General features: G+C 36.2%; 1 protein-coding gene across 1 annotated transcript in view; it reads left to right on the top strand.

Moving 5' to 3' along the window:
• Positions 1 to 22,653, top strand: part of VPS13C (vacuolar protein sorting 13 homolog C) — a gene marked incomplete at its 5' end in the record, with an annotated part of 87,701 nt that overhangs the window by 37,582 nt on the left and 27,466 nt on the right. The window contains 23 exons of the mRNA XM_080350943.1: positions 914 to 1,070; positions 1,817 to 1,896; positions 2,706 to 2,765; positions 3,874 to 4,039; positions 4,899 to 5,015; positions 5,551 to 5,654; positions 6,096 to 6,263; positions 6,720 to 7,024; positions 7,401 to 7,545; positions 8,625 to 8,781; positions 9,656 to 9,786; positions 10,843 to 11,012; positions 11,571 to 11,809; positions 13,016 to 13,245; positions 13,891 to 13,983; positions 14,136 to 14,501; positions 15,757 to 15,846; positions 16,271 to 16,426; positions 17,443 to 17,707; positions 18,542 to 18,702; positions 19,247 to 19,368; positions 19,614 to 19,908; positions 21,264 to 21,653. Coding sequence (XP_080207069.1) covers positions 914 to 1,070; positions 1,817 to 1,896; positions 2,706 to 2,765; positions 3,874 to 4,039; positions 4,899 to 5,015; positions 5,551 to 5,654; positions 6,096 to 6,263; positions 6,720 to 7,024; positions 7,401 to 7,545; positions 8,625 to 8,781; positions 9,656 to 9,786; positions 10,843 to 11,012; positions 11,571 to 11,809; positions 13,016 to 13,245; positions 13,891 to 13,983; positions 14,136 to 14,501; positions 15,757 to 15,846; positions 16,271 to 16,426; positions 17,443 to 17,707; positions 18,542 to 18,702; positions 19,247 to 19,368; positions 19,614 to 19,908; positions 21,264 to 21,653 — 4,167 coding nt within the window. The remainder of the gene's footprint in view (positions 1 to 913; positions 1,071 to 1,816; positions 1,897 to 2,705; positions 2,766 to 3,873; positions 4,040 to 4,898; positions 5,016 to 5,550; positions 5,655 to 6,095; positions 6,264 to 6,719; positions 7,025 to 7,400; positions 7,546 to 8,624; positions 8,782 to 9,655; positions 9,787 to 10,842; positions 11,013 to 11,570; positions 11,810 to 13,015; positions 13,246 to 13,890; positions 13,984 to 14,135; positions 14,502 to 15,756; positions 15,847 to 16,270; positions 16,427 to 17,442; positions 17,708 to 18,541; positions 18,703 to 19,246; positions 19,369 to 19,613; positions 19,909 to 21,263; positions 21,654 to 22,653) is intronic.

The raw sequence follows: 22,653 nt of genomic DNA, 5'->3' as shown, positions 1-22,653 counted from the left end.
ATGCTTTCTTCTTAGAATTAGTGGGCTAGAAAGTCCATTTTAACTGTTTAAGGAAGAGGGTACATACCAACAGAAAGAAACCAAAAAAAACCAACAACCAACCAGGACCCAGATTCTTCACCTGTTTCTTTAGCTGTTTTATTTTTCTTCATTATGTGAGATTGTATTTATAAAATAGTTAACATACACAATGCATCTAACAGGGAAAACCAGACTACTTTTAATTGTTCTGCACTCACCCAGCCTTAATCCTTCATGCTGCTTCATATGATTTTCTTGGTGAAGAACCAGCTGCAGTAGTTAAGCTAGAACTAGTATTTTCCCTTAGAGATATGAACTCTGAAGTTTAGGCTGTAGTGAAGTACTGGGAAAATGCACAAACAATGAATTTACAAAGATGCCTATGTGTAAGAATCATCCAAGCATGTATTTTCTCTGAAGATGTTTGTGATACTTAAATGTGAACAGCTCAGCCAACTGTGGGTTTGTTTTGTGGTTGTGTTTGGCTTTTTATGTAATTTTTGTTTGACTAAATCAGTGTGGACGTTTTTGTCCAATGCAAATTCTGGGTCCTGTTTTTTTAGACAGAAATAAAAACCCTTAAAAACAAAAACTGCTCTATTACTGAAAGTTGCATTCAAAGACTAAAACTTCCTCCTATTGCCAGCCAGAAGGGTAACATATTCTATGAGAGTGACATGAAATCATATCAGACAACTTCATTTTAAGGGCATTAGAAAGGGATATCTTTAACAAGCTGAGGGTGTAGGTTCTCTCTGTAAAAAGGCTAAATGTCTAGATTAATACTACTTTGAAGCTTAGCTGAGGAGATAATGCTCAGTTATAACTGTATGCCATAATATCTGGACAGCTTTACTGAAATAGTGAACTTATTTCTCTTTCTATATTCAAGGTTGTAATAACCTTGACGAGGCAGGTTCAGAAGGAGTGGCATCCATTACATATTCTAACTGTGCTACAGCTTGGGACTGAAACCAAAATAAGGAATCATGAATTGACTGCAACAGCATATCTGAAAAAAATTATGATGAGATGCACTGAAATCAAGGGTAAGTCTTTTAGGAAAGTGGTATTCAGCCAGTACAGTGCATGCAATTGGCTTGGGCAGCAAGAGGATAGCATGGTGAAAAATAATAATAATTGGTGGGGATAGAGGGAAAAGGGCAGTTTACGTGTCAAGTTCATTTAATCACGCTGTCATGTGTAATTTAGATTAAATTAATCTGTTTTACCTCACACCAATTTTCTCCTGTTGCTAGCGTTAGCTTGAGTTAATTTGAGGTAGTTGCTTACTTTGAGTAGGAACAATCCTTCCTGAGAAATATTCTATCTGTTCAGACTGTTTTGGTGAGCTTATGAATCTGTGCTTTATGACCTGTTCTGGCAGCACTGGAAATCCAGTGTGCTTCCTTGATGGATCAGGTAACAATCCAAAGTGATAGTCAAGCAATAACTGAGGCATTTATTCCAAGTAGATAAGTATAGATTTGAACATGAAAACCTAAAGACAGGAATGCAAAACTAATTGTAGGAATGCAAATAACTTTGAAATTTTGTATCTTCTTTAAAGAAGATAAGTTGATTTTTGACTAGTTTAATTAAAAGAAAAGTAGAATACAGCATTTCACATGTGCATTTAAGCAGTTTCTCAGTGAAAATAGATTTTTTACCTCCACTGTTTCAGCAAGAACAGTAGATAATTAGTATATAATTGAGAATTAGCATGGAGGTATTCCACAGGTGGAGTAAAGCTTGTGAGCAGAAATACTTTATAGTTTTATTTCTTTATTTGCAGACTCAAAAGGAGAACCTCTTTGCATTATTAATTCTTCAAGTGAGACAGATGAACATCTTCTGAAAATGGAATACATTAAGGTTTCAATGCCTCTTAAATAAGATTATATGGGGAGTAAAATAAGGCTTCCAGACTTAGCCTGTGTTAGATTTCTGTTGAATATTTAAAAGCCTGTAGGATTTGTATCCAAAACTTGTCTAAGTCGTCTCCCAAATACCTGTTTTTTCAACTTACCGTTCCATTTAATTTCTATTGCTTCCATATAGTGCTTGCTTCATAAGTTAATAGAATTTCTGAAGTCACTGGTGAGACCAAATGTTTAATGTTTTTGTCTCTACAAATGATAGAGATTAGTACCTTTATGAAACTTAAGAGGTGAGATAGTCTCAGCCTACATAAGTGATAGGTAACTCTCTATGGGTGGTAAAACTAGCATTTGAGAAATGTTATGTTGGTAGCTAGAGTTCTTGAGCTTTTATTAAATTTTTTGAAGTGCCCTTCAAAAACTGTACAAATGCTGGGGAATCTGAGCTGGAGGCTACTCATACTCAGATCTATAGTTACATTTTTATAGAGAAAACCAAGTTTATTTGTTCTGAGAAAGTACTAAGCATAGATTGATCCAGTTTAAATAGATCCTAGGTAAGAGCAAATTTTATAACTGGCCAATTGAACTTTCACAAAATATGTGCAATAAAAGGTCACTGAGCAGAGCATTGCGAGTACCTGTTCTGGTTGCCTTGATCATGAGAACTTGTTTCTTCAGGCTTCATCACTTCCCTTTGTTTTCATTTGTAATGGGAATAATCCTTCTGTGTAGTAAATTCAATTAGTTCAGTTAATTCAATAGAGACTGACTCTGTGCTTGGCCTTGCTTTTCTTCCTTTAGGCTGATCCTGATGGACCAGATTTTGTTACTACTTACAGAAGCACCAAGCAAAATATCAATGTAGGTACTGGGCTTTATTTAGGGTTTTCTTAAGATTCTCAAAAATCAAAACGCTGACTTTCTCATCATTAAAGATTACTGCTTTATGTGTAACTATGTCAAAGAGAAATCCAGGAGGAAAAAGATGTTGGATTTTTTGGCATGTGGACTTTTTTTGGTATTTTTTTACAGAGGTATTTAGTGTATTTTTTTCTTAACTAGATGATGTAGATTTTTAACTAGTTAAAATTTATAAGGACATATTTCTAAGTGAGGTCTGTAGGATGCATTGTATTTTTGGAGTGTTAAACTTAGCAGTGTGTGAAGTGAAGGCCTGGTGTTTCAGAGCTTTAAAGTTCTTAACAGTGAAGCTGAGATATGAGGTGAAATGTCAAACAAGTGTTCTCGGAGGTGTTGTGCTCCATTGGTCCTGTCTTTACTTCTCCCGAAAGCAACTACTCGTGTAGTTTTCGATGGCTTTGGTGGCTTCTAAAGCAAGCAGGTCATTTTCCTTTTAAAATGTTGCCTTTAAAGCAGCAGTGGTAGGTGGAGCTTCCTTCTTGTCAGCTGTATGTGGAATTTGAAGTGGCTGGACTACTTTGGAGTCAAGAAAGGTGACATCCCTTAATGTATCAGTAAAGCCTGCATTTATCAAGAGTTGCTCTGAGCTGGGAAAAGCTGGCTACTTGATGCTAGGTTTTGCTGAGTAATATTGGCTAGAGTAGTTGCTATTTGCATACTTTGTGTTCTGAATGCAAATTTTGGATCTTGTTGGTTTGTGTCATACCTACTAAAATATGGTTCTGAAAATGTCAACTAAAGTGCTCAATATTTCACAATGAAATGCAGCAGAACTAAGGGAGCTCCCTGAAAAAGCATAACCACATGAAGCAGCAGGTTTTAGATGGACACAGTTCCTCTACAGCTGTTTAAAGCTTCCCTTCCATAGCTCCCTATCTGTTCTGGAGATTGTGTGGTGTTAAGTTGAAGGAGACAGAAGGATGAGATACTTGTGAAATTGAGCCAGCCACTTTTTTTTCCCTCAGTTCAATGACAGTAACTCTGAGTTGTTATGTGATAGACTGCTACTGAATAACTATGTTACTTTGTCTCCTTGCCCTCATTTTAGGTCATCTTTTCATGTTTGGATATAGTACTTCACACAGAGGCTTTGCTTTCCCTCATGAGTTTTCTCACATTCAGTGTTCCATCGGGTGGTCTTCCTAGTACTGATAAAGCATCAGACCAGAAGCCTCAAATAAAAGAAGAGGAAAAAGGAACTACTCTTAATCAAGGTACTCCTGTATTAGAAAGGCCATTGTTTTGTTGCTTAACAGCACCTACCTTTTGGTTTCAAAGGATACTGTTTCTGGTGACAGCATGGCAGTCTATTTTGTTGAAAAACAAGGCATGCGCAACTGTATGTGGGGAGAAAATAATCTAATTTTTTTTAAAAAGTCAGATATTTTTGTTGTTTATTTTACAAATTCTTCTTTCTCAATGTAACTTTTTCTAGGAAGTGCCTGGATTTGTATTACAAGAAGTCGAATAAACAATGTTGCAGTGAACAGTATTAAAGCCATGCCAAAGCATCAGTGTCAAAACTTCATTGCTTTCCAATCCAAAGGCTCTAAAGAGTGTTTACTTTGCTGAAAATAAACATTCCTGGGTCCTGAGGAAGCAAAGAGAAGTTTTGAACTGAATGATAGTGTGCTTATTTTAATTACTGGTATCTGTAACTTTGAAATAGTTTGAGTTTTTATATGAAAGCTCCTTATGAATGTTTAATAGGGTCCTGCATGGTTGATTCTTGCATTTGTAGTCTTGTTTGGGAAATTCAAGGAGTTTTAATCCTGAATCTCTTGGGACTGAGTTGACAGTGGCTGGCTGTTAGATTTTGTGTTCTGCAGGCGCCTTCAGTTTTGCTGCAGAAACCATTTTTGCCTGTGTTCGTGACTGTTCTTGTGCTAGAAGAAAACTGTGTTGAGAGACTTAATTCATGTCTTGACTAATAATTAGCAGTAACTTTTACGGTTACTGACTGCAGGTTACTTTTTTGAATGCTTCATATATGTATATAACAAATAATCTAACATTTGTTTTAAAAACCTGACTTGTAATGAAGTTCTTATATGTCTCGTGTTGCCTGTCCAGTATCTGCTATTACAGCCCTTGATGACATCTGTGAATTAAAACTCACTGCAAAGCTAAATGCATTTGGTATTACAGTATGTGATCAGACCTGTAGAATTGCTGACATTAGAATACAAGGTAAGGGTTTTGATTTAAATATTAGATTAGTTGGTTGTAGCAAGAAATATCTTACTCCTCTCCATTCATTAACTTCTGAAAGGCCAGTGTGTGCACTGTAGATGTCTCTAACTTATGTTCGAATACATTTGGATTGTATGATATGATTGTAGTTAACTATTTCAGTAGCCAAGATGCCTGTGAGGGAAGAAAATGTTTGAATCAGAAAAATAAGGCAATTAATTTCGAAGTGGAGTCAAATTAAAAGAAATGAAGCCACTATGTTATAAATAACACTACTTCCATTTTTTAATAGCTACATTCCAGATAGTGTTAGGAATTTTTACTCTATTTTTAGAGTCAGTTTATGTTTGCAAACCTGTCATGTGTAATAAGATCACGACTTCTGCCTTGTGCTTAGCATTGGTTGTTACATCAAGAATACTAGTTTCTAAGCTTTTCTTTGTATTCGGTAGTACATAATGCTGCTTTTTAGAAAAGTGTTTACTTAATAAATGCACTTCCACGAATTCTTCTTCCTTCTGTCTCAAATCAGGAATGGATGCATCTGTAGCTATGCAAACTAAAAAGATTGAAGTGTTCTCCAGACTTGAAGATATTATAATTACAAATGTTGATCCACAAACAATCCATAAGAAGGTGATGTGTTGTGTAGATTGTAAATAGACAAAAAGACCTCATTATTTAAATTATTTAATGACAGCACTGTAGTTGATTTGCTGTGTTGTATAATACTAAGTACAATGTAATGTACCAAATATTAAGCAAAATTTCATTGGTTTAGTTCCTTTATCTCAGGGAAGCAAAACATGAGTATTGAATTATTTTTTTATCATGTTTGCATTGATGCATTTTATTTTGAGTAGCATGGTTTAAACATACAGAGATAATGAAGTGAGAACAGACATGCCATAAGATGCCTGATTCAGTTTCCTTTTGTGCCTAGCATACATGTCCAAGTGCTACTGATAAGTTGCAGTTGATCTTTTTGTGGAAATATTTCTTGTTTGATAACTTGAGCAATAAGTGTATCACAGCTTATTGCCAGGGAGTATTAACTATATGGACTTAATCTTCTAGGCTGTCTCCATAATGGGAGATGAAGTGTTTAGATTTCACATGTTACTTTATCCAGACGCTACTGCAGGGGAAGCCTATGCAGATATGTCAAGGGTGGATGGTAAAATGTCTCTGAAAGTTGGCTGCATCCAAATAATTTACCTACATAAGTTCTTTATGTCTCTCCTGGTAAGACATTAGTTTCAATTCTTTTCTTGACATTACAATTTTTTAGTAAAATAAAATGTAATTGGCTATTTGTGACCTGTACCTCATGGTGAACTGATATACAAGCATATAGTAATATTTTGCTGAATAAGTGTCACTTAAGTTGCAATGCTTTATAGAAGAATGGCAAAAGAGAAGGATAATAAAATAAGTAACTAAGTGAGTTGGTAGCTTTAACAACATCTGAAAAATTAAATAGGTAAGCAATGTCTTAGCTTGTGCAAGATTTTAACCTTTTTCTCTTTTGAAACTTGCACAGTTGAATTGGAAGTTTTCATCTTTCTGCCTCAGCCATAGTATTTTTCTTAAATTCAGGTTTTTCTGGGGTTTGCCATTTTGTGAAGCTTATTTAGTCTCACAGAACTCTTTTTTTTTTTTTTTTTTTTTTTTTTTTTTTCCCCCACTACCTATCAATAGAACTTCCTAAACAATTTCCAGACGGCACAAGAAACCCTGACTGCAGTCACCTTTCAGGCGGCAGAAATGGCTGCTTCTAGCATGAAGGACTTTGCTAAAAAGAGCTTCCGCCTCTTAATGGATATCAACTTGAAAGCTCCAGTTATAGTTGTTCCTGAATCTTCAACTTCGTGTAATGCTTTGGTAGCTGATCTTGGCTTAATCAGAGTTCAGAATGAATTTAAGCTGGTGTCTTCAGATGAATCTTCTCTTCCTCCAGTCATTGACAACATGGATGTGCAGCTAACTCATTTGAAATTATCGAGGTATAGACAGAGTTTTGTTCTGAGTCAAAAAGTGTTTCTGATCCATATGCAGCATTATTCTATTGTTTAAAGGTGGTAGGCAATGAAAACATAGTAAAACCCAACAACATCCTTCCACCCCACTCCCCTTCTAGATTCAGGAGTGCTTTTAGGTAGGGACACATATCTACAATCTTAAACTTCTTGGAAAGAAAGGAAGATAAGACAGTTACTGAGTTAATTCTAAGTACAAACTTGGGCATAAGTGCATGTAAGCACCAATTATTATTAATTAGGAAACAAGCATACTCACAGTTCTGCTAGATTTGTATGATATTATTTGGGATTCTGCAACTACTAAGTGTTTTTTCTCTGCTGCTTCCACTGTCTTCTATAGGTGCATTATATCCACAGATTCTCAACCAGATTCTGAAATTCTTCGTTCTGTGAGTTTGACTTTACTGGTCCAGAGAAATTTAGCAGCAACTTGGTATCATAAAGCCCCAACAATTGGTATCAAAGGAGACCTAAAACCACTGCAGGTAATGTCATGGCAAATCAAAGAGCTACATCAAAAGTTAGATCTATTCCCAGGGTAGTGCTTAGCCCAGTTAAGGAGCTTGTAAACTCATTGCAATTTGTGTTCTTTACTTAACGTAAGACTTCCAGCTTGACTGTCCAGTTTATAGATGTATTCAATTTTGATATTATATAATGAATAATTTTGATGTAGCTGCATACAACTATCTTTTAACTCAACAGTCAGTATAGTCATTGAGCTTATCTATTGAGTTAGCGTTTAAAATCTAGATTTAAGATGTAATCTGTAATATTCAAGTTATTTGAGTGTTTAGCAGATTTACTAGTAATTAAAAGGGTAGATGTGGATCTATAATATACAACAATTCAAAGTTAAGGTTGATATCTTTGTAGAGGGAGTGCTTTACTTTCTATTGTCCTACATTAACCATATGGATTTGAGTGAAAACAGACTAGGGGTCTTTTCAGTTGTTCATCAGCCCTGCCTCATTTCTGGGTCTGTGCTGTGGCCAAATGTAGTATTGGTGAGGCACAGAGAAATAAGATATTGAAGGAGTACCAGTAAAAAAAATCAGGAAACGTGTTCTAATACTATTATGGGCTAAATGACCACATTTTGTCACTTACTACTGTTCATTTTTTTTCACAATCCTGTTGTTTTACAATTAAATTCAGTTCGTGCACTCTTTAAAGGTTTACTGAATGGCAGTTGCTTTAGTGTATACAGTGTAAAGCTTGGCTTTAATGCTCTTTGGTTGTATTTCTGGATTACTGAATTGTTAAAAAGTGCTTGGGATCATCAGTGACTCATTGTTAGCAGGTGAAGAGCCCTTACAAGATTAGAAAGTGTTATCATACTAGTTTTGTTGTAGCTCATGTTCATAACAAGTAACAAATGATATTTTAGGAAAAGTGGGTAAATTATTTAGGGTGTTTTCACCAGTATCATTTTGACTAGACAGCTTGTTTATGATGGAAGCAGCATGTTTCTCCTCAACATCTGCATACTGTTGATAGAGGTGTGGTTTTCTGGAAAGAAATATTGTCACCAAGAATAAAGTTGCGTTTTCTTACTTTACAGATTGCACTAAGTGAAGATGATCTAGCTGTTGTCATGAAAATCTTACTTGAAAACCTTGGAGGGGCTTCTTCGCAGCCAAATATTGTGCAAGAGAACATCAAAGATACACAGATACTCAAGAAGGGGAAAGTTCCAACTGAATCTGATTTCTCTGAGGGTATGCTCAATTCAAAAGCTGAGTATGTTTAGGCAGAGGGCTATTTGCAAATTCAAACATCATATTTATCTGAAGCACTTCTATGTGTGTAAATAAAATTGGTTTTCTTAATTGCTACATATACATTTTGTACATGAAAAGTTATAAATAATAATGTATGCATATGCCAAAACGTTAGTGTGAGCTGTTGATGGCCAAAAGTTCCTGTAGTGTATTTTTTTACAATTCATCTCTTATAGAATGGTATTCTGCAGTCTATATCAATACCTCTTAGAAGTTGCAAGTGTTTTAAAAAAATCAAAAAAGCCAAACCAACTCCTCCAGAATATTAATGCACAATTACAACAACCAAGGATACCATTAGTATTCAAACAGTGTGTTAATGTCAACAGTGTACGTCTCTGGATGAAATATTGTCGACACCTCGCTAAAATATTTTTTTGCCCCAAACGTAACATTCTCAATATAAAAAAAAATACTGTTTAACCAGTAGTTAATTATAATGCTATGAGAAGTAGGTGGAAGGAAGATTAGTGCAAACTCCTTGAGCAGTCTTGGTAGTTCCTGTAGTTCTTCATGAAAACAAATGAAAAACTGCAGTAAATTAATGACAGCTTTTTTTAAGGTTCTTAAACCACTCTGTGCTAGGCAATTTTACCATGCATTGAATAGAACTTAGTGACATTGAGTAAATAAAAATGTGAATTGTTTTGAATAATTTTCCTGATTTAGAGCTTTCCTCTTCTTGGGACTTCCTGGTCTTAAACTAGAAGAAAAACAAAACCCACCAAAACCACAAACCAACCAAACCAGTAAACCGCCCCCAAGCCCAGTGTTCTAAAGAAATATTAAAATATTTTCTTTTTGCTGACAGGTCCTCTTGTTGCTTCTGGGCAAAAAAGTGTTTCTACAGTTCAGTCTTCTGCAGAATGTTATACAGCGCTTAAATTTGACTTTCATTTTGAGTCGCTTTCAGTAATTCTCTACAACAGTGATAAGAATCAGGTTTGTGACAAAGCCTTTACCATACAGATGGGGTGGGGACCTTAGGCTTCTCATGTGGACAGAACTTGGGGTAGTAAAACTAAGAGTTGTGTTGGTTCTGTTGGCTTTGTTATACTTGCCTTATGGATCTTACACAATTTATCCTGTAACTTTGAGTTTTTATGGGCAGGGATTATTCTTAATTTGAAGGACACCAGTGTATTTCTAAAAATCACACTGAAAAAAAAAAACAAATCAGCCAGCCAATAACAGCCACCATTTGATTTGGTCATTCAAGCTCTGATTCAAGTTATCCAAAATAAAAACAAAAATTTGAAAGGCAGGAATTGCTAGCCTAGATGATGCTAGTTCTATGCATGGTGCCTGTTCAGTTAGTAATCAGATCCAAGGCGTACATGACCCAAACTTTCCTCTTACATCTCCCTGAGTGCGAGTAATAATGAACATCCTTCCTGTGCTGAAAACAGACAACATGTGCAGTGTTCCCTTTTTTTTGGTTATGTAACATGCTTTGTCCAGATGTGAAGGTGTTTGCCTTTTAACTCTTGGTATGTAGCGAACCATAGTAGTTTTGCATTTAAAATAACAATGCAGGAATTCATGGTGCTTTTTATTTGAGGGATGTATAATTTTAAAAAGTTCTTGTGAAATGAGCATCACAGGGAAGAAACACACTGTAATGGGATTGTATTTTAATTTCATCTTCATCTGCTTTCCATATATTGCTGAGGTCCTGGCTGTAATTGAGTTAGTGTGAAGGGAGTGGAGGGATCCTCTGGTAGGAGCTTCAGAGTTCCCATGGATTATCTTTCAGTCACACATGCTGAATTACTGTTAGCAATGTGGTGAAGAAACAACTTTACTAGAACCCAACTTGTTTCTTCTGTTGTCTCAGTGTGTTTCTCAGACTAATTTGTATGATTGGAGGACTGATGACAGCAACAGGCTAATCAGATCTTTCAGTTCATGGATCAAAGTGCTCATGGCTAGTAGCAATGGCAACATCCTAATTACTTTGCTCTGTGTTAACTAGTCCTACTATTTCTCATTATGTAGAAGTCTCTGCTCTCACCACATAGTGACAAGTTACGCCTTGGTGAACTCCGGCTGCATGTCATGGCATCGTCAGGCAACATGTTTTCAGATGGTTCAATGGGTATTAATGTTAAACTCAAGGCATGTACCCTGGATGACCTCAGAGAAGGAATTCAGAATGTGACTGCAAGGTAGGTTTGAGTGTATCAGAAATGGAAAACAACTCCATGCAACTTGTGAGGAAGACTGTTGCCTTGTTCTATGCTTTGCTTCACATGGGATTGATAAAACTTAGTAGGGCTGTCCATTGCTGCCTGTCATACCATGTACAAAAGCAATGAATGAAGTAATTTAATGATGTTAAGGAATATTTTTCTTTCATATCTTTATTTCCCAGGTTATCCAAAATACAAAGAAGTACCTGAGAGGCTTGACTATTACATTCAACTGTGTAGAACAGCTGAGTAGAGAGTAACCAGCCTCAGCTAGAAAGTTCTGTGCACTGAAACTTTAGTATGATTGTTTCAAGCTACATATGTAGTTCCAAAACTGTTGCATACAAATTTTAAATTGAAATTACTCTTCTGCTAGAGAAGTCTATACAACTTTTTTCCTAGAGGAAACACTGCTTATGTTGTAATTGCTATTTATAAATGACATGGAGAGGAAAAAAAGTACTAGTTCATCTTTGGTTTTTAGATCTATATGTTATGATGTTTAACATATTTCTTATTGAACTTGTTTTCCAGAATGATAGACAAGAAAGATGACACAAATGACAGTTCAATGATAGATATAAACTACAAGCAGGATAAAAATGGAAGTCAAGTCACTGCCGTCCTTGACAAGCTGTACATATGTGCCAGTATGGAGTTTCTGTTGGCAGTAGCAGATTTTTTCATTAACTCAATGCTGGCATCCTCAACTGAAAGATCAGCACAGGGGCAATTAAAGCATGTTGCTTCTGGGGTATCCAAGCCAGAAACAGGTCTGTAAAACTGATTTGTACCACCACTCCCCTCCTTTACAGACTTCAAACCTAAAAGAAATAATCCAGAAGTTTTCAAGACTCTATCTTGCTATCAGACTTCACAAATTAGTTTCTTCTTCACAATGCGTAAATTGGCTACTGATACCATAGACTGTTGCAAGTAGTAGTAATTCTGAAACTGTTGTGTTTAGAAGTGGAGTTGTGCTCTCCAGCAGAGCTAAATACTGAACATCAGTTGTGCTAAACAGGATTTTGTACCCATGTAATATCGCAAGGAAGCATGCTTAGAGTAGAAAGCACCCTGTAGATGGCAGTTAAGAGAGTAAAAAGAACAACTAACTCTATAAAGGCAAGTGGTGAAGAATATTTTACCCATACTTCTGCAAGCTGTGTGTTTTGAAACTGTAGGCAGTTCGCTTGTTCCTCTCTTTCCTTGTTGATGACCTGCACAAGTCCTGTGCTAAGTGAGGGACAGTACACACTTGAGAAAAATGGTTCTGGCAGGGGCTGCCGAGGACTACTCAAATGTGTTGCTGGCTGCAGGCAAGCTTTCTTTGTTTTCCTGTAGCTCACCAAGCCTCAACTTGGCACCTATTCCATTGCATAGGTGTGATATTTGATATTTCTGGCAAGCATTAGGTGTGAGTAACTCACATAGTGAGTCCCAGCATGCTGCAGGGTCACACACCACCATGCTGCCTGTCACTGAGAACCGAAGTGACTTGATTCATCACTAGGTTAGAGAGTCTTGCTTTTAACTGAGATAAATGTAGTATGATTCTCTTCTCCTGTTTGGAGACTGAGAGGATCTTCAGACAAGAAATTGTATATCTCTTAGTTGGTTTTAATTAGTAAATCCTCACTCTAAAGCTAGTTACTTTAGGTATTGAGCCAGCAGATAACTGCTTCCAGCTTGGCTTTGTAGAGCCAAAATGCTTAGGGTGACTAAAGTGTATAGGGCTAATACTGTCCTTCTACAATATTGAAACAGTTTCTTCAAAATTAATCTTCTGACCAGTTTGGTGCTGATTTCTATATGCTCTGTGATATTCCATTTCAGAGAAGTAAAAAATGTGATATTATTTGTTAAATTTGTACCCCTAAAATTATGTAGCATTTTTAATGCATGGTTTAGGTATTATGTGCATAATAATGCTTTCAAACTTTTTATATTCAAGGTGACTTTTTTACTAATTTTCACAGAAGTATCTCTACGACCAAATATGACAATAAAAGCTGTAATCATGGATCCAGAAATTGTATTTGTTGCTAATTTGACCAGTGCTGATGCCCCTGCCTTAAAAGTTTCCTTCCAATGTGACTTTTCTCTGGTGTCTGGAGGGGCTGCACAAAGGATGACTGCTCAAGTGAAGGAATTCAAAGTGTTGGTCTGTGCCTTTCTCAAAGAAAAACAAGACAAGAATGTTACTACAGTAAGAAACTTGTATTTCATAATGAAAAAGTAATGAGAACTGTTGGCAGATGTGTCCTTTTAGTTGGCATATCCATAGCACTCAGAAAATTCAGTTTTCATGTCACTGATTATTATGAAGATATGAAGGGACTGTGAATCTGTGATATGCCATTTAAAGAGAAATCTTTTATCAGAAGGTGCATAGAGCTCTAAAACCTGTGTAGTTCATTTGTAAGTGAAATTTAAAGTTAGTTGGTGAGGAAATTGCATGAGGGGCTTTGAACACTAAGAATACTTCTCTGCAACTTTGCTTACTACCTGTCAGTTGCGTTTAGTTTTCTTAAGTATTTGGCATTTCTTTTTTTTACTATACCGTAAGCTTATCTTTGTGTGTGGGTTTTGTTTTCAATTTTTTTAAAGCTTTATGTCAAAAGTTTTTATTTCACGAACTTTTCACCTTCCAGTACAAAATTACTCTTGTACAAATTTGGGTGCTGGAGTGAGGCACAGTAACACTACGGAAAGAATGGTGTTACTATGAAATGTGCTGTTATTATATGAGTTCAATATCCCTTTAGCTTATGGGATCAAAAAAATACAAGACCATTTGGAAGGATTAGGTTCGAGGAGATACCTTAATAACCAAGTTAAATTTTTTACTCAGGTGTTACGGCCATGTTCCTTGGTCATGGAAAATATGATGCACGTCTCAGGGTTACAAACTGTGGTAGTAACCATAGAAGAACTTAGTATAAAGGTAAGCTTATAAAAAATGTCTTGGGAAGAACAGGTATGTTTCTCAAACAGCAGCTTGAGGATTTTATAATTTATGTATTACTGTTTAAAATTTCCTTTTTCCCCCATCAGTTTAATTCCAATCTTATAATTTCATTTTTTTCTTTGTTCAAGATCTCACCAATAATTCTGAATACTGTGATGACCATTATGGCTGCCATAAAGCCCAAAAGAACAGAGGAGGATTCTAGAGGAGCAACTGAAGTTCCTGAGAATTTGTGGCAAGTGAAGCCTATAGATGAGTGCAATGCTTGGTTTCTTGGTGTTGATGTGGCCACAGAAGCAACAGAAACTTTTAAGGACCGTGAACATATTCTGAAACAAGAGAAATTTGACATTGCAGTGACATCGGTTCAGATCACCTTGGAATGTGGTCTGGGACATCACACTGTCCCTTTGTTGTTAGTAGAATCTGAGTTTTCAGGTGTTCTTAAAAACTGGTCCTCGCTGATGGAAGTCACTGCTGATATGTCGCTGGAGGTACGTAGAATCAAACTGTTAGCAGTTTAACACACTTCTGCACATTTCAAAATGTTCAAGCAACCTTTTAGTACACTTTCTATATGCTAAATTAATAATAAGTTTAAATTGTAAAGCTCTTAGGAGTTCTTTAGTAGTCAGTCAAATCTGACAAAGGATTATGTGTTCTTTATAGAAACTTTGCAATCAATATTAGGTTTTAATTGCAATTGCTACTGTGGAATAATGTAGTCCTCTCTGTTCCTGCATATTTTCTGTATATTCACTTGCAGCTGTAGGAACAATGAGCTTGGCTTAGTTGAATATTCATATTTAACTCTTGTTGTTCACCTTTTTTCTCTAGCATTGTGTTTATTGATAAAGTTACACTCTTTTTCTCAAAATCACTGCATCTTGGATTGTAATCCCACTATATTTGTTTTGACCGCAATTGCAACTGTTTTCCCAAGATATGGTGAATTCTGAGATGGTATAAGACTCCTACAGAGACAGCATGTTAACATTTAATACAACCAGATGTGCAGCTACTCTGTACAATAGCTTAAATACATCTTAAGTGTATTTTGTCAGTTCAGCAAATGTGCCTTATAATCTGTTCTGTACTGGATATACAAGAAGCCTTATTTCATCGCTAGATGTGTGTAATGCAGTAGAGTATGGAAGACACATACCTATCCATAGACAGTGGGGGAAGGCACTGTGGTTCCAGAAGTGGGGAGGGATGCGGAAGGTCGCTGACAGGGACCAATCCAGAACTCTTTGGTCCACAACTTCTATTCAGTAAAAAGTACAAAAGTAAAAGTAAAAGTAAAAAGTAAAAACTTTGTATAGGCTACATTAATTGTTCCAGTGAACCAGATTCAGACTAAGGTTTGCTCAAACTTATCGATATTTCATAGTACAGTGAAGTACTTACAGCACTGACATTTTGAAGCTCAAAATCATTCTCTCAAACAGTTTAGGACAGGATAGAAACCACATTCTATTAAGTGAAGGTATTAAAATATTTGGAGTTACCAGACTGGTTGCTCTGAAAGCAAGCCAGTAGTGACTTCTTGAAAAAATGTCACTTACAAAAATTTTATATATTACATGACTGCATATTAATTTTTGAAGCCATTTGAAAGTTGATAGATCTTCAAAATGTGAAATGAAGACTATTTTCTTATTAATGTTTTTCCTACTAAATGCAATTAGAAGGAACCCAGTCCTTTGTTTCTAGATGCCTTTTTTAAATTTTGATTTTTTTCTTTAGGTTCATTATTACAATGAAACCTATGCAGTGTGGGAGCCACTTATTGAACGAATTGAAGGAGGAAAGAAGCAATGGACTTTAAAGCTGGAAGTATGTAATCATACTTGAAACTATGTGAAACAGTTACAATAGACAGCTATTTCTTGAAAGCTTGATGTGACAGAACATTGATCTTTTGAATGCTGTTGCTTTGAGGGAGCTATTCAATTTCACATGAAAAAAATAAAGTCAGTTTTCAGGCACCTTAAGCTTTTTCTGTAGAATGTTGATTGTCCAGTACATGGGTACCATGTAGCATGTAACCACACATATAGAGAGGGAAGAAAATAACTTGCTTGCCTTCAATGCTGGTATAAAATTTCTGTGTTTGTGTAAGGTGTCTCAGATTTACACAGTAAAGTAGGTTTTCCTTTACTCAGTGATATTATCAAGCATAGCTCACGGTTTTTCGTCTTTTAACATAGGAGAAAGTAATCTATGTGTTGGTAATTGCCTAATGAAATTTTTATTTTAGATGAAGACTAATCCTGTCCAAGAGAGAAGTTTGTTGCCTGGAGATGATTTCGTTGTTCTTCCTGAGCCACAAACTGCAGTTAACATCTCATCGAGTGACACAATGAATATAACAATATCCAAATGTTGTCTTGCTGTTTTCAGTAATTTAGCCAAGGTAATCCTAACAGGCAGAAGGTGCCAAATTATGTGGTTCTGTATGAAGTTCTGATTTTGTTTTTTAAAGAGCTTTCTGTGCTGCTAGTCACAAGCCAATGACTATTTTGCAGCCCTGACAGATGTTACCTAGCAGGGCTGAGGAGTTTACTCCAGGTAGTCCTTCAGGGTTAACAGAAAGGTGGTACTAGCTTTTGAAAGAAGCATTTCTGTGTTAGAAGAACAGATGTGCTTATGCAGGACTTAAGGAAGAGTCTTGGAAGCAGGCTGAATGAAAATAAAACCCTCAAATAAACACAACCATTTCCTACAGTCCTTTTTCTGAAATATTAAAGGAAAATTTACTTCCCTTCTATCTTCTTAATAGAATACTATACAAAGTGTTTTAGGTATGAATACTATAGAAGTAGAATGTCCAGCTTATTGAAAACAATTTTTCCCTATTTTTCTTGTGATAGTAGGTGTGCTTATGAATGTCCCAGGCTGCTTTTTCCCATTTTTTAAGGGGAAAAGAAATTTTGGTTACTAAAACTATTTTTACAGAATGTGACTTCTGCCTATTTATTTTTTATTTCTAAATGAGCAACAGTTCCCTAAGTTAGCGCTTGCCTATACTGTAAGTCTATATTGGCAGTCGGTTACCATGGCTTTTGTGTAGTCAAATGTTTGTAAGCATATGATTTGGTTGAATATGAAGTATGTACGTGGTAAATGTGCTTGGGACTTCTGTGTCCCGGATCTTATTTTTCTCTTACACACCCCAACAAGTATGAAAAAAAATTCCCTATGAGGAGCATGAATACTTATTGTATGATAAACATTTGCTTCAAATCACAGAATAATAATGACATCTTCTGGAAGTAACCTTTGCTTCATTGAAATACTACTTAGACAATGCATAGGTATTGCTATATATGTGTTTTTATTCTTTAAAATGGTAATGGGAACTGTCTCTTAAAGCCTATGTATTTGTTATTGTGACTATCTATGACGTATTATATATGTTGTTAATTACAGGCATTTTCAGAAGGGACTGCATCCACATTTGACTATTCCTTCAAAGAGACAGCACCTTTCGTAGTGAAAAATGCCCTGGGTGTTCCTCTCAAAGTGCTTCCTAACTCAAATTTTCAGATAGTTGGTTCTGTTGAAAAAGGAAGCATCAATGATCTAGAAATTGGTCAGAACATGGAACTGGAATATTCTGTTTTTGAAGTGTACCAACGAAGAAAGTTGTCTGCATTGTACCGACAAGAAAGCTCCGTCTTCTCTTTAAATTTAGGTATTATGCTCATGTGTTGCGACATGTTGAATATGGGAAGATGAGGGAGTCAACATGGTTAAATTCAATGTGATCAAAATTCAGGTGAAGTACATTGTGTTGAGACTACTTTTGAGTACTGATGGCAATTAAAAAAATTAAACCAGCTACCAAACTTCTTAGAAAGATGTAAAATTCCTTCTCTCAGTTTTTTTCAGAGGGTGAGAAGTACAATATTTTTCCCCTTTTGGAAGAAATGGAAGACATTCTGGTGGAGTCATTGATTGACCATCTTGCAGAACCCTGGGACATAGACCTGTGGGTTCCAGCTCCTGTTAGACAGGATCTTCATTTCTTATATCCTGACCACTGTTTGGCTTTCTGTAGTTACTCAGTTACTTGAGAACAGTTAGAATTTTTCTGTGGTCTTTAGCTTTGCCAGAAAATACTCCTAGGAGAGTGGGATATAAGAACAATAATTACTAATACATGATCTGGTGTGTTTTGGTGTTTGGTGTGTGTGTTTTTTTATTTTTTACCTTTCCATCCCATCCCAATGAAGGTACTTGGTTGTGTTGCATTTTGTGAACTCATGCAACAAATAACTTTGTTTACTGTTTGGTGTATTTATCGTGCTACGTATAAATCATAATCTAAAGTTATGGCCTTCAAGAATATTCTGACCTTAAAGCTTTCCTTCCGTGGGGCTCAGATACCATTTCAAGGTGCTTTTGCCAGAGTGCTTTGATCCTGGTAGTTGCTGAATTTAGAGAACCTAAAGTATTGTTCAAATAGAAAAATGGTTATGTGATTTGTTTTGTCTAATTAAGACTCTTGTATATTTTTATGACTTAGAACTTCAAGGATATAAAGAAGCAGTAACCATTCCCATAGCCAAATCAGGTCGACGACTGTACAACGTAAGAAGCCTTCTTGTTGATCGTTCAGACTCTATCGTTGTACAGATAGATGCTATAGAAGGAAATAAGGTTATTACTCTACGATCTCCTCTGCAGGTAAAAAAAACCAAACAAACAAACAAAAAAAACCCCAACCAATCAACCAAAAAGAAAAGCCTGAAAGCAGTGCTATTCTCTGAGTGACTTGGCTTTTCTTACTTAATGCATTTATTTGAGATCATACTTTTTCATAGTTACATAAAGAGAAAATTAAGTATTTTTACTCTATTTCTTACATGTTTTTTTTAATCTTTATTCTCTATGTGTGTGTCTTACTGATAAACAAAAAATTGAGCTTTACTTTCAACTATTTGCTTTCTAGTATCTTCAATGTTGAGGCTGGAATACGTACTTTTTATGTGACTTCATATTTCAAGCATGCTTTTCAGTTCATGGAACTTAAAAGTAGCATAGTTTTCGCATATGTTTGCATATTGTTCTCCTTCAGAATTGTATTTCTTACTAAGATGCCTAGAGGTCTATTTTCCAGAGGAGTTTGTTTGAATCTACTAATGTTGTTTTTCCTTGTTGCTATTCATACTTTTTCCATTAGAAATTTGTATTCTAGAAATGTAATGAAAATTATGTCTATTGATCCTAGATCAAGAACCATTTTTCAATCCCATTTGTAATCTATAAACTGGGGAGAGACTCAAGGTCACTGGAGCCCATTGGCATATCCAAGCCAGAAGAGGAATTTCATGTTCCTTTACATTCATACAGGTAATGCTTTTCTGTTCTCTAGGGCCAGTCTTTGTGAGACTGATGCACAAATACAAGATGAGCATTGAAGCTTCAGTTTGTACTTGGAACTCTTCCTGACTGGGCTAAAAACCCAAAATGCTATCTTGATTAGGTAATCAGTGTGCTGCAGATGCCCTTCAGAATGTTAGCAATTATTTTAAAATGGTTGAAGTTAGCTGTCAATACCAAGCTATTGTGTACCATTACCTGTCTTGTTCGCGTAGGTGCCATCTATATGTTCGACCGACAGGAATGTTTGAAGGTCAGTTTAAAGAGTCCACGACTTACATTGCCTGGAGGGAAGAGCTACATAGGAGCAATGAAGTCAAGTGTTTGTTACAGTGCCCATCCATGGAGACAAATTTCTTGCCTCTGATAATCAGCTCAACAGCTGTACCTGATGAACTAAATTTTATTTCAACTAGTGGAGAGGAGTGGGATCCTGCCTACATTATCCACCTTTACCCTACACTCACTGTGAGGAATCTTTTACCATACTCTTTGAGATATTTACTTGAGGTAAGTTATTTTATAATTTTATTTGTAGATCCTTTAATTGATTTTTATGTAAGACTATATTAACTTAGAAGTCAAGGTGGATGTAGTGTGGAAGATACTGAATGACGTTTTTCCAGTGTCCTCCTGTAAATAGATGAGTCAGCTGATGGATTGGTTCTGGGAGGTGAGTGGTTTAATTTGGATGTACCTGGCCAGTTCTGCCTTGCTTCTTAAAAATGAATCATGTACTGGATTGGTCCTTTCACTTTTACATTCTTCTGAGATCCTGTTTGTGTTTTGCAAGGTATCTTTATTTCACAGAAGCATAAGAAAAGAAAGAAGCATAAGAAAAAGCCTCTGGAATTTCTGGAACTTTTCTTCTATTTAGAAAACACAACTTTTACTCTCCATTCTGACACTGATTCTATACTGAGGACTATTGTCAAGTCTCACTTGCATAAACTGGAAAAATTCTTTGCAGGATACTGCTCAGACGACGACTTATTTTTTCAGTGTTTTCAGTATCTTGTATTTCTTCATGAAAACTGGGTGATTTTTAGTAAATATAAGAGGTGTGAGGAATTAAACTATCATCTAGTTAGTTCTCTTTTGTCCTGCTCTCATCATTGGCTGTGGCATTTATTTAGACTTTTTTTTCTCTTCTGCCCAACATCCTAGTTGCACTATTTCCAGTTCTCCTTACTTTCACTGTACTTCAGTAATCAGAGTGACAAAGTGTACGACAGAATACCATTGCCTTGACTGAGGAGCTGGAAACAAGTAATTCAAATCCATTTCTGAAGTCACTGTACCTGTAGTATGGGTACTGTCTTCACATCCCTCAGCTAAGTGAGCAAGCCTGCCCACTGTTCTCTACATGGTTTCTCAGTAAAAATTAGGGAAGCTGTTGTTGTGGGATGCTACTTCTTGAGGAAAGCTGTGTTACCAAACTGTATGGCCTAGCTTCTGTCTTTCTGCCGTGGGTCTTCTTTAAAGTCCTGGCTGCCCATCTGCGGCACAGGCCAATTCATTGTTGCACCCAATATTGTAAGTGTATCATAAGAACTTATTGCCAAAATCCATTGGAAGTCCTGGAGGAGGGAGGGAGGGAGTGGACAGAGACAAAATACATTGCAACTAGTTTGCCTTCCTGGAATCCAGGATTACACAGTCTCTACTGTCCTGCAAGAAAAGTACAATTGATCTCAATTTATTGTTAGGGTCAGGCTCAAATGAAAGTGATTGGAGACTGAGACACGTGATGATGAGGTATCTGAACATGTGCATCCTGTAAGAGAAGAATAAAATGCCTTTTTTCCAATACCTCAACTTTAATATATTAAAAACTAAATTTACCCCTTTAAACTTTGTTACAGGGAACAGCAGAAGCCCGTGAATTGGTGGAAGGGAGTGCTGCAGATGTTTTTCATTCAAGAATTAGTGGAGAAATAATGGAGCTTGTGTTGATAAAATATCAAGGCAAAGACTGGCACGGGCATCTTAAAATTCATGAGGGGATGCCTGAATTCTTTTCTGTATGTTTTATGTCCCATTCTGCGACAGTGATGACAGTGGACATTTATGTACATACTAGGCGAATTGGAAGCCGTATGATCTTGTCTGTGTTCAGTCCATACTGGATAATCAACAAGACTTCCCGTGTTCTCCAGTATCGAGCCGATGACACTCATTTGAAGCATCCAGCAGACTACAGAGATATTGTTTTGTTCTCCTTTAAAAAGAAAAATATTTTTAGTAAAAATAAGGTATGCTTGTTTTAAGTGGTGATTGTGGTGGTGGTTTTGTAAAATCCTGCTCTGAGGGGGGGAAAAACAAACACATGTTTTCTCGAAGGAATTTTTTTGCAGTATTTAAATCTGTAGGCTTCCATTTGGCTGCTGCCTTCTCCTTGTTAATGATGCTTTTTGGACTAAGATGGGAAGGCAGGTAGACAAAAAATCTATTGCAACTTGTTACAGGTCTCAAGATCCATCCCACTGGCTCCCGTTCATCCTGGCCAGGATCTAGCTGGTGGCATAGAGTGGTTAGGGCTTGAAAAATCAGTGGGTACCCTACCAGAACACTGTTTCCTTAGGGAGAAAAATTTCATGTAGATACATAAATTAGGACTGTGTACTCCCTTTAGAGGAAGGTTGCTTTGAATCTTCTTGTGTGGACATTTTCCAGTGAATAAGGAGGAATCACAGGCTCACGTTTTATTCAGCTAAGTACTTTGACATTTAAAATAAACAATGCAACTATTCTGTCCTATGTTAAACATATTAATTTTGATTTTGTTTTGATGTGACATACACATGGTCAAATGAAGAGTACTGTAGTAGAGAATTACTTTCTGAAGTGACCCTTCTTTTAAATATCTTTCTTCACCTAGCAGTAGTTGAAGCAATGGTTGAAGAAACAGTTTTGACAAGGTGTTCTTTTAATCATTTCCTCTTTTCTTTTCAAGTTTGTGAAGCACCACAAAATTGTAGCTTTTTTTCCCATATGTGTGTGTGCTGTCGTGAACATAAGAGTCAGTGAGGACTCCTCCATTTTGTTGCCTTGTGCTGTAACATCCTTCCGGGAACTTAGACACAGACTAATAAATCAGAAGATGAGTAGTGATATTACATGCTTAAGCTTATCTTAACTTACAGAAGGTTTTAAAAGCACCTAAGTCTTGTCTTCATGCTGCTACATGTAATATAGTTGCACTCCGTAATGCATGAATGATAAAATCAAAATGAATTTACAAAGTACTTTCCA

The sequence above is a fragment of the Nesoenas mayeri genome, assembly GCF_963082525.1.
Source record: "Nesoenas mayeri genome assembly, chromosome: 11".
NCBI lineage: Eukaryota > Metazoa > Chordata > Aves > Columbiformes > Columbidae > Nesoenas > Nesoenas mayeri.
Note: the sequence above shows the minus strand (reverse complement) of the source record. Positions and strands in the feature narration are given on the sequence as shown.